The 12,247-nt window shown below is 46.3% G+C and overlaps 1 protein-coding gene across 2 annotated transcripts in view; it reads right to left on the bottom strand.

Moving 5' to 3' along the window:
- Nucleotides 1-12,247, bottom strand: part of LOC144159141 (calcium-activated chloride channel regulator 1-like) — a 55,382-nt gene that overhangs the window by 29,864 nt on the left and 13,271 nt on the right. For both annotated transcript variants that reach the window (XM_077690444.1, XM_077690445.1), the window contains exons 3-5: nucleotides 10,727-11,024; nucleotides 7,301-7,407; nucleotides 1,019-1,192 (exon numbers count right to left, since the gene is read on the bottom strand). In XM_077690444.1, coding sequence (XP_077546570.1) covers nucleotides 1,019-1,192; nucleotides 7,301-7,407; nucleotides 10,727-11,024 — 579 coding nt within the window. The remainder of the gene's footprint in view (nucleotides 1-1,018; nucleotides 1,193-7,300; nucleotides 7,408-10,726; nucleotides 11,025-12,247) is intronic.

The raw sequence follows: 12,247 nt of genomic DNA, 5'->3' as shown, positions 1-12,247 counted from the left end.
AGGGAGAGAGGGAGGGAGGGAGGGAGAGAGAGAGAGAGAGAGAGAGAGAGAGAGAGAGAGAGAGAGAGAGAGAGAGAGAGAGAGAGAGAGAGAGAGAGAGAGAGAGAAACATTTAATGAAAGCTGAAGAGGTCATCCCCACTAACGGTAACGCTTGCTACCCCAGATGGGGGTGAATACAGTGAGATGAAAGAGCGAAAAAGAGAGAAAGCAAATACAAAGAAAAGGGAGCAAGCCAGAGTAAAACATCCCACTATATATCAGAATACAGATTGCAATATACACCATGATACATAAATTTCAAATATCGCTACACAAAACAATATGTAACTGTCCATGATAGGGAGCCGTACATATATTTAAATGTATATGTTTCAATATTAGGTAGCATTTTTGTTCAGGAGATGTAGAAGAAAAGGACATTTATTGTTACTGTGTTGGCGCACCACCTATATATGGTCGAACATTGACAAAAAACGTGCCCTTTCCTTCTGTGAATACGGATGACCTGCGAGGCTCGAAGCTGTTGACGGAGTGCACGAAACAAAGCCCTTTTGTTTGTAATTTGCAATTGAACATACTTCCTAGCAATTTGGCTGAATGAAACTTGGGAAGACTTCATCTTTATTTTAGCAGACAAACATGGGCTGTCTGTTTCCATCCGCGTTGTAGGCATCTTACTGTCTGTGTAAGCCTCCCGCCAGAACAACGGACATGTTCTCAGTGAGGGCATGAGACCTATAGCTTCGTGTGCACTCCCCCTTCCTCCCTCCACTCCACGCACGTGCACGAAAAAACCCCGGCAACCGCTTATGTGCGCGAGCCTAAACGTGAAAGACACCAGCAAACAAGTTGTGAAAGAGGGGTCTGCGGTGGCGAAAAGGAACGCCGGAGCGGCGCCGAGTAAACAAGCTTCACCGGAATGAAAACTGCGGGTTAGACATATACTGCTTTCCAGTAAAAGAAGGTTTTCCCAGCACTGCGATCTCTCGATCACCCTCGCAGCCAGAGTGACTTACCCCTTTCAGGTACGGCATGAACATGATGGACGACGTCGTGGCGTTGCCCGTCCTTAGCGAGAAACGAGCCTTGCAGTGCGCCGAGATGCGGCAGCCCTTGTACATGAGGCAGGGCTTGCCCGAGTCCATGTGTGCCGTGAATTTTACCTGGGCCGAACACGTGCTGGCTCGTACCTGTGGTGCACAACAAAACTGCAGGTTTATATACGATCAAGGACGGGCATGCATCTGAAGGCGACCCTTGAGGGTGCTTATCTTCTGCCATAAGCGAGATTAAAGATTTCTGTAAAGCGCGCTAGTTGTTATTTCTTAGCTGGCATGCATTTTCAAATGTAAGCATGCTCCTCAACACCATCAATAAATAGTGAACCCTTTCGGCCCTGCTCGTGTCAGTTCACGTCATGGCACCACATAAAAGTCCCTCTAGCGCATAGAGAACGAAACCAAAACTGCTATTTTTTTCGAGAATCGTTCTTCATGGACAACTGTTGCGATATACATCGCCATTGTTGCGTTTTAGCGGAGCTGGACGCTACAACGAAGAAGCTCGAGTGAATACAAAATTTCGACGCTGAGGCTGAAAAAAAAAACAGTGGTCCCAGTTTTATTCCGAAGCTTGTAAATTTAAATATCTGCTCTACGAAGCTCATTTTTGTTTGTAGGCTCATGTGGTCATAAATGTAGGAAAACATGCCAAACATTTTTTATGCTGAACACACCGTTTTTAATGGCCAGATGTCGTAATTATTTGACTCGTTAGTACATCAATAATTGCTTGCACCACCAGCTCTATTCTTTGTTGTGGGGTTATGGAAGCCGTCAAATTGAACAGAACAGAGAAAAAACATAAAAGTGCTTCAAAAAAATAAGCAGTGGCTTAGCTCGGCTACGCCAAGATATACGTAGCGGGAGTTAAGGTTCGGTTGGTTATTCTTAGCTTTCCTGGTTGTCTAGGATTAGCTTGATTATCATGCTTACTGCTGCTTCAATGACACACACATGGTATACGCATTATGTTACACATCAAGCGGCTCCGGCGCAGCGTCAACAATCGCCCCAGAACTAAGCTGGTTCCACAGGGGCACGCCCGTGTAGCTGCGAAGCACGGTTCCACACCCGGCCACCCCTCGCATGGTCATTAAGTGGATCTGGCCGCCACGTGCGCGCTTGCGCTGCACCGCTCTCCAGGAGCCACGCAAAACTACTCAACCTCGGCCAGTGTAGCTCACGCTACAAAATCAGGGCTGAAAGGGTTAACTAAGACTTTTTTAAATTAGTACAGCAGTAGTTACGTATAGTTTAGTGCATTGATTGCCCACCTGGCAGCTTAAAGAGCCCATGTCGACAAAAAAAACAAGTTTGCTTCATTAGAAATATGCCAATCTTATCGCAAACTTCAAACAGGAAATCCAGATATTAAATAAGACGTATGAAGTGGTGGTGACCCCTCAGCCACTTTTTGGCGATTTCGCAATGAAGTCAGGGCGTCTTCTCAGTGCTTCCTATATTTCTTGCGTTCTTTCGTGTTATAGCAAACGTATTTCGAGCTGCGCATGGATCTGAGTTAGTTACCAAAGGCTTATTCTTTCAAGCCGAAGAAAGTTGTATTGTGTCGTCATATCCTCTTTAAATCCCCGACAATAACGGCTCCTCTCTTTCTTCTCTAGTTCGTTTTAAATCGCAATGTCTAGAACAACTTAAAGCAGCATGCTCTTACAGTCAGTCATTCATCTAGGCTTAGTTGTCATTGATGACTTCCCTGCGGTTTCCCCCCTTCTGACTTTTCAAAGAATTTCTTGGAGCAGCCAACCTTCAGCTGAATTACAACTCATTCTAAGGACAAAATTGCGTTTAGAGTGGTTAAATTGCCTTTAGAGTGGTTAGGGGGTAGAAGTAAACCACGAATATTTGGAAAGCTGAGATTTGCAGACGACATGGGCAAAGTTATAAATTTTACGGCGCACTTCCACACATTTCAGTGGTACATTTGGGTGGCTAGAGAGAAATTCACAGAAATTTCAAGCGCATAAGCAGGATCAGTCCTTTAGCCGCAATACTGCATTGCCAGAAACAGTACTGCAAATCCAGGAGGTTCAGTTCGGGGATGTCAACTCGACGCAAGAACTGCTCGCGGCCCACTGCATACGTGTATAGTGAGGACCTTTGTGAGTTCTACGGACCAGTCGTCTCCTAATGAAGAGACTGTGGCACGACGGCCCGGACTAGGGATGTTTAGAGAATAAAGTTTTCTCTCTCTCTCTCTCTCTCTCTCTCTCTCTCTCTCTCTCTCTCTCTCTCTCTCTCTCTCTCTCTCTCTCTCTCTCTCTCCATGAACTTTTATTCTATGAAGACAAGTTGCAAGTACTACCAAACAACGGACAAGAGTTTACATCATTCACATAAAAAAACCTGCAATCAGCCTATACTCCCAGTATTCACTCTGATGAGTTTTGGCGTCTCACTTGGTGTGTTGACAAAACACTTAAAGGGACACTGAAGTGATATGTAAACATTGCGGGATTACTAGCGCAAATTGTAGTCCGGAGTACCCAGGCCATGTTTCGACCACTCTAGGCGCGTTTACGCGATTTTATTTAGTAGAAAAACTAATTCGAAAACGCTGTCCTCCTCTCTTTACGCTCGCCCATTTTCTGTGGCGTTTTCGTGTGACGTCAGGAGGGGATGAGCTGGCAATTGGCTGCGCCACGGCTGCGCTACTGCACGGCTCCCCGGCCGACAGAGTCAGTCGGCCCAGCGTTTCGTCCGCCGGCCACCGGCGGGTCGTCGCAATCAAGGAGGTTAAAAAAAAATTGCTTGGTCGCAATTCGTTCGCTTAGTTGAAACGAAGCCAGGACACGTTTGTGAATGGAAGAATGTGCCTTTCTTTACTTGGTTTGTTTGTACACTGTATCTAGCTCCAAGTCAAGGTCGCTTCACACAAGCGCTGCACATGCGACGCTTCGCTGACTGGTACGCCAGTAGGAAAATATAAGGCCTCTTGAAGGCGGGAGAAGAGTCAGCGAAGTCAATATAGGTACTAAGCAAATAAAATCAACTGATATTTTTACCGTACAGCGTAAAACTAGGGCGCGGGAAGCACTTTTTTGCGCTGGGCGAACAAGCACAGCGGTCAGCAGCACGACTACGCATCTGCGAACGCTTTTCCGTCTACGAAATGCAATTGCTAGACGTGAGCTACTGTGGAAACTCGGGCGACACTTACTGCACGATCGCAGTACAACAAATAGTCACCTAAGCGGCTTGAAATGCCAAAACTAAATAAAAGTGTAAACCGGTTGTACAATACATACCCTATATTAGCAATGCCTTCGCGTCCCGCTTCGTAGCCTAGCAGTCTGAGGCGCTAGGAATTCTTTGCAACTGTTTTGCGAGTCACGAGTTCGAATCCGCGCGGGTACGTGCTTTTTTTTTTTTTTGTAAGTTAACTTTTTTTGTTTTCCGCCGATGTTTTCTATATTGAGTTCGCCTTTTTTGGGGCCGCAACGTTCATGGCTACACGAACTAGTTCACAAAACGCGCGCAGGCTGGCACTGGCGCGCTAGCGAGTTCTCGTTGGCGTGCTGTTGCCATAAGCACCGACTGCTTGCAGGCAGTGGGCACAGGCCAGAATGAACAGACCCTTGGCCTGGTGCGAACACGCTTTTTACGATACAGGCATGAGGGAGGCAAGCTCCAAATATGGGGGAAAAGCGCATGACATTTGGGCGTCTGCGGGTACGCGGAGGGCGTTCATGCACTGCGTAGGTCTCGGCTAGTGAATGCTACGACTACAAGCCGTCCTGGGAGGCTTATCTTGTGCATTTTACAGCCGACAACATGGCAGAAGCGCGGTACGATGATTACTGAGATATTGAGAATGCCCATCCAACAAAGCCATTGGTTATGTTTTACAGAACCGAAACCGAAACCGAAACTTGTGTGATTGCTAACCTTGGGCATCGTCCAATCACGGCGCCCCTCCTCTCAACGTCACAGCCTTAGTTGGTGCGGCCGCCGCAAACCGCGCATGGTAGTTTTTCTTCTTTCGCGCTTTGTAAAATAATTACCGATTTGTCAACCGGATAAACGATGAAAAGTGTGCTAATTTGAGCCAGTCTACGCAGTGCAAGCAAAAACGGGAGCTTGACAAATTCACTTCAGTGTCCCTTTAAGCCTAAACGCACATGCACTATAATTATATCACATTTGGGGGTCAAAGAAGCTGCAGTCCCGCTTAGAGAAGAAGTTCTTGTGGGGGACATTCCAGCCTAAATTAAGGAGAAAAATCGTCGAGTTAACGAAACGGATAGTGCTTACACTGTACCCGTACATCATCCTGTCAACACGAGCACCAGAACCACTAAAAAAGAACTGTGATATGAAAAAAATTAAAGCAGTTCCACTCGAAGTGAAAGCTGATAAGTGCGGAGAAGTGATTCGCCAGAGGGGCCGTGGCGCCCTCTCCTGACTAGTTTTATTACCAGCCTGGCGTTGATACCAGGCGCTGATACAGAGGGCGCTGCATCCCCTGAAAACGGCTATAAGCAACTTGGGCGTGCCCGCGCATCTGGCCCCAGGAAAACAATAGTATACAGATTAATCCTACCGAGACATGGGAGGCAGCCCATACCAGCTCATCTCTCGAAAATCAGCTACGTCTGTTCCAGAGAGCCAAGATGAGAGCCGTTGCGTCTGGAGCCCTGGACGTCGGGTGCCACCCAATAACTCCCTCTCAACTTTTCACCCATGTTCCCTTCTCCCTTCTTCACACAATAAAAGTTCTGCTACTACTAGTTCTACGGCTATAAAGAGACACTGGATTGAGTTTTCATTGATTCGGGGTAATTAATGTGTTAAGTCATGATTATTTTCTGCTCTGATCTTATTCTGTGTTTATTTGTGGCCTAGGGACGGCAGCCACCATGCGAACGGCGCAGCGCAAATGTCACCCCCATGTTCCCAACACCTTGCATATGAGTAACGTGAGCCTGTGCAGCGCAATGGGATTGACACTGGCGCCGCAACGCGAAGGTCCCGGGTTCGATCCCCGCAAGGGGGAGCGGCGATATTTTCGAAGCCTCTGTTCGGGTGCATCACGCCGCGTGACGGCGGTGGCTAGAAGCTGTGACACTGGACGAGCTACGACGACAGACCAGGCCCCCTAAAGTGCTCTGCACTTAAAGGGGCCATGAAGACAAAATGCAAGTTTGGTTCATTAGAAAGGTTGCTTTGTTTTGATAAAAATGATACCAATTTCATTGGAAATTTCGAAAATATAACGGAGATATTAAAGAAAACGTGTGGAGCTGTGGGACTGGCTAGCCAGTTTCCAACAACTTTTCTATGACGTCACAGAATCTTGTTTGGGCGATTGACGGCGGCCGAACTGAAATGAATGAATGAAACTTTATTAACGATATGGGGGGCTTGGTAGCCTAGTTGGGGAAGAGGGGAGAAGGGAAAGGGAGTGGGGCGGCCGTCAGAGTCGTCCGGTCAGGTCTGCCGCTCGCACGAACTCCTAATCAATCGCAAGGACACATGACTGGACGATTGTAGTGGGGCCGCTAGTTCCATTTGATCGAATCACTTGAATGCTAACGTGCACCTAACCCACTGAAAATTATGTGTTTAGTGCCGGCCCATATGACGTCACTCGCGCCTATAACACGTCACTGTGGCGCGAAATTTGAAAGTTAAGTATTTCTTGCGTTTTTATCAGTTAAAAAACGTCTTTCGTGACCGGAATGGAGCTGGGTGAGGTACTGAAGCCTAACCCTTTAAAGTTATTAATGTGTGCGTGCAGAGACGCAGGAAAATAAGTTAAAAACACCGATGGCGGAGCATGGTTCCCGAGTTTATTATGTTTGCAATGCAGGGATCCATTTGTCTTCGTAAAATAACTACGAAGCTCAGAAGTATTGCTAAGCACAAAAGAGGACACGACGATCATTCAATCAACTAGAAAGGGAACCGATACGAAGTCTATGAAACGTATTCACAGCTTCTTACTTGGGAACCCAAAATCACTTGTGCATTGCACCTGCCTTTCTTTCTGTATCTAAACTCTCACGTATATTATCAGGCGTGCAATATCATAGCAATATCTTATCGTTTTTTCCCTCGCTAATTCCTCCAGCCAAGCGCTGACTGTAGGTATTACAACACCCGCCTAAAGGCGATTACTGCATTTAAAACCTAGGAAAGCACCAGTTTCGATCCCACAGTTTAATGTTCGTGCACCAAACAGCAATGTCAGCGTTTATTTGGGCAGCCGTGTCTTACCATGCCGCGTTCACAGTACCATGTCGGGTAGCGGGAGCTCTCCGGGTCTCCGTACTCGTCGAACACGCCATACCGGAAGTGGGCCCACTCGTGTACCAGTTGATAGGCTGCAAACACGAGTCGTGGCCAATCTTATTGAAAATCTTCGCTTTGTGATTCCCTATATGCCAGTAATATATCTGTAGAAACGCTCAAGTAAGAATTGACGGATAATCGGTAAGCATATATCCCTCTGATACCCACATAGACCCTTCGACAAAGCTAAAAGTTCTCGCTACTGCAAAGAGATTCATTTCTGTAAAGACATTTTCCAGTGCAAAATAAGCAGTGTGATATCGAAGCTTAAAGAATCCATGCGTTGCAATAAATACGCAGGGCCCATTATATTGATTGATTGATTGATTGATTGATTGATTGATTGATTGATTGATTGATTGATTGATTGATTGATTGATTGATTGATTGATTGATTGATTGATTGATTGATTGATTGATTGATTGATTGATTGATTGATTGATTGATTGATTGTAGGTATAACGCGCCGCCGCAACGCAGGCGATGAGGCACGCCGTAGTGGAGGGCTCCGGATTAATTTTGACCACCCGGGGATCTTTAACGTGCGCCGAAATCTGGTACACACGGGCGTTTTTGCTTTTCGCCTCCATCAGAAAAGCGGTCGCCGCGTCCGGGAATCGAGCCCGCGACCTCGTGCTCAGCAGCGCAACGCCTTAGCCACTGAGCCACCGCAGCGGGTCCCATTGTATTCCCAAGGAGCGCAATACATTAATCTCCCATAATGCCAGCTTCCTTGATATACACACATACGCTGCTGGGAAGACATCTGGTCCGGGGCACTAAAGTCAGTTTTGATGAGAATATGAAGGCCCTAGCACTTTTTATTAAGTGCCCAGCCTCCTTAAAGTCGTCTTCCCTGCTAAAAAAAAGTGCATTGCGAGAAAAGCTTTTTCGCAGGGGCAGTAAGTGAGAACACGTAGGCAGCTACAATTTTGCGTTTGCTGATTGAAGCAAAAGTGTAGCAAAGCAAGCATTACAGACACACACAAAGGGTCTCTCTCCTTGAGTTCATATAGAAATGATTATGCATTTACACAGCGCTCACGACCGAATGCAGAAAGAGACCGACAAAATGTTCTAAGAACTAATCTAATTAAAACAGCTAAACTTTCTTTCTTTTTAGAGCGGAGCTGTCTATGGCTCGGACCCATCAGATTATCTCCTGAAACCGAGGAATGCAGAAAAGAATCGCACGCGAGCGTAGCGCCGCCTTGCGGCGCCACACCTTCAACGCATGGAAAAAAAAATCATCAAATGGATCTTAGGGTCTTAGTATTTTGTCATAAGATGGCTTATATTGACCTGAAAAATGTCTTCCGAGCAATGAACTTGTGTTTAGAAGTGAAGCCAACTTTACAAAGACCTGCGCAAGTTTGGTCTTTGTAAGCTGGTTTTTAGACACTGTGTGTTGCACCGTAGAGCACGGCCATGTACCGAAGGAGTAGGATTATACAAAACGGCTCCCGTGTTACAGAAACTATCCTGAAACAAAGTATATAACAATTAGTAGCTAAGACTGCTCTACCATTACGCTGAGTTTTATTGTCGTAATTACTTGTTGTAAGCGTTAGGGAATTACCGTCTGCTGTCAATACATTATCTACGGAGGAAGTATGGCTACAGAAAACGGTTGCAACTGTTGTTTTGCAGGAACAGCCCCAAAATAAACTGTGTAACGATTAGCCGCTAAGACGACCATAACTTCACGCACCACAGCTTCGTTGGACATCCTTTTTCATACAGTGGAAGCGCACTGAATTTTCGCAGAGAGGAAGCTTGTGTCGTCAATGATATTTTGTTTGTATTTTTTTTTCGATCTTCCATGAAGGCAGTTCTTCACTGCATATAAACGAAACTGTCATGTTTTCTTCAGTAGCCCACATATTCAGCCCACCGAAGGAAAATTATTTGATTCCTGTTTATTTCATCGTGTTATTTAATCAAGCCTCAGCGCTTAATGTGTCTAAATTGGTATCTCTGAAGTGGCTAATGTGTCCAAGGTGGCTAAATGGGTTAAAGGTTGAGTTTTGGACCACTTCCCTTCATGAACTTAACACTTTGTGAACTTGACACTCGTATGCGCGTGCAAGCTGTGCCTTAAGGCGGTCATGGAGACAAAATAAAAGTTTGTTTTATTTAAAAGATTTAGTGTTTTTATAGTATCCTCATCGCTTCTCCCACACCAAGCAATGCTGTCTTAAGCACTAAGAGATTAAGCAATTCAGGTGATTGTATTGCTGTACCGTCTGTTTCATCGCGTCACCAATGCAGGACACGTACTTAAAACGAAAGGTAGTATGTTTGCCGAGGCTGCCGTTATGTGACAAGTGCCAATTTTGTTACCTTGATTATCGTCCGCCTTCCTATATGACGCAGCGAACTGCTCAAGGAGGCTGTTCCCACTCTACTTCTGAGAGGACTTATATATCGGCCATATTTTGTTACGGTTGATAATAATTGTTTCATGAAACATCAGGTGTGACTCGACAAACGTAGTGACGTAAGTGGCCGTTCCGCTTATGTCAGTGGGCCCGTATCGTGTCAGACAAGCCCAACTCGCCCGACGGCTGTGTTAGGCAATGTCAGCCTGCAAGGTGCCGCACTAACTGCATCTATGTGCACAGAAGGCAACACACTTGTCTCTAACACAGGTTTCGTACTTATAGCCTTATCTTGCCTCGGCCGAAAAACATTTGAAGAAAACTATTGTGTCATTCTGAAGTCTTAACCATATATTTCGACCTCAACGTTTTTTGTGAAAAGTTTGAGCCCCCAGTATTGAGAGGTAATGAGTTGAAGTTGAACTCAGTGTTATAAAAAAGGGTGCTGCGCAGTGCACCTGTTCGGTTGTAACTTTCGTTATTTCCCCCACCACTCTCACTACAATAAAAAGAATATGCACTAAATTTAAGCGCAAATAGCTCGTTCTGCAAGCTCATATTGCCTGTTTAATTTGCATGGGATTTTGCCAGCGTAAGCCAATCGCAACGACCTGCTCGTAATACGTCATAAGTTCAGTCCGGATGAGTAGCTGGTTAGTCGCCTGCCTATTCTAAATTTTCCTTATTACATAGCTTATCTGAGTGACGTCTGCATTAAACGTGACGTCATATTAAAACGCGGCAATCTTTCGAATGAGCCGAACTTGTATTTCGTTTCATGGTCCCTTTAAGCTGTGACACTCTGAAATGTGCGAACGTACGAATGGAGACGTAGGGCTGCAGTGAAATTTTCCGACCACACGTATAATAATAACAGCGTCATCGCGCTTTTTATCGCATTTCGGGCAATGCCAACTGATGCTCGTCGCAAGCCATCAGGGTACAAGCAACAGGCGTAGCTGCCTTTACCTGGACTGCCGTAGGTATCAGCCGTGGATCCGCCCAACTCTGCCAGGAACCGTGGCGTCAGGTGGATGTACTCGCCACGCTCGCCGCAACCGCGTGGTTGAAGCGTGTACGGCGTGTCCCCGTACTGTGGGTTCTCTGCAGCAACGCGCACGTCTGCTCCCGGGAACAGGCTGGTCGTCGTGGCCGTCGCGTTCGGCCTCGGTGGCCACGTGTCCGGCAGGGCGATTGTCACGCTGCCGAAGTGCACAAGACCCCGTGTGGCTCGATGCAGGAAGGACGAGGCAGAAGTGAACAGGGCCTTGAGTGTAGAGAAACGCCAACCACAAACCGAAAAATCAAAGCCACTTTCTTGTAAGAAAGATTGTAAAAAAGAAAACGCGAAGCTTCCTGCCATACAAGCTCAGCCAAATCTATTGTCCAAAATTCACACGGCTTCGTCGGTTTCAAACTGTTGGAAGAAGATAGACGTCGGCTTCATAACGCGAAGATACCACGTTTGATTCCGACGTTACGGGAATCGTCGATTTTTAAAGACGATAGTCTTTCTTGGGCCGCTTAAACGCAGAAATTTTAGTCTGTCTGTCTGACTGACTGTGACGCGATTCAGCCACCCGGCCGAAGTGAAACAGAATCTGCGCAATAGTCTTGTATACTCCCAGCCAAATCTAGACGACTAAGTCCGGTGTCAATGTTCATACTTATCGACATTGTTGAACAAGGACAAGACTTTACGCAAACATAAGGCAGAACATCAATGCATAAGTGATATTTGCAGTGTTCCTTTATTAAAAAATTCATGGATACTTGGTTTTTGCGATAAGAAATGATATACTACATCTACTGCAGAATACCGTCGTCTGCTGTTGCTGCGCTCCTTGCAGCATTTGAGAAATCCCACGGTAGCAGCAACGAAAGGTTCCACTAGATAGGTTCCATTTTCTGCTTCAAACGCACGTGGAGTAGGGCAACGTGGTTCAATAAACGTTGAAGTCGGGCGCCTCGATACAAGCGCGTCTCCGCCGTACTGCAGCGCTGGCATCGAGGAACCCGTCCAGTAGCAGTGGAACACGGTAAATTGAAATTGACTCGAGCAAACTTTTAGTGTGTTTTCGTTGGGAGGAGCGTGACGGAAGAGGAACAGCATGAGAGGTGAGCGGGAAAGTGAAGGGAGGCATTTATGTGGCAAATGTCGACAACGACTATCGTCTTTTGTGGACATTTTCAACGAAAGGAGCAGATACGCGGCCAATTTTTTTTCTTAAGCAGTTCATTGTGTAAGCTGTCTTTCTTGCAGTGCATTTTGGCGTAACGATGGGCGGTACCATTTAGGCACAGCAAGCTTCGCTTTAATAAATTGCTTATGCTGCTCGTGTATGGCAGCAGGACTGCCGCCAGGACGGAGCCACTTCGCTCCGACGACCTGTCTCCCTAGAAGTGGTTATAGCGGGATGGAAGATAGCCATGACCACCTAGAACTTTAGGATGTGTTATGGGACAGCCTGCCTGATTGTCGAATAATGG

This window comes from Haemaphysalis longicornis, unplaced genomic scaffold (genome assembly GCF_048455015.1).
Source record: "Haemaphysalis longicornis isolate Haplotype H1 unplaced genomic scaffold, Haemaphysalis longicornis Haplotype H1 scaffold_10, whole genome shotgun sequence".
Taxonomy (NCBI): domain Eukaryota; kingdom Metazoa; phylum Arthropoda; class Arachnida; order Ixodida; family Ixodidae; genus Haemaphysalis; species Haemaphysalis longicornis.
This window is presented reverse-complemented; position numbering and strand designations above follow the sequence as displayed.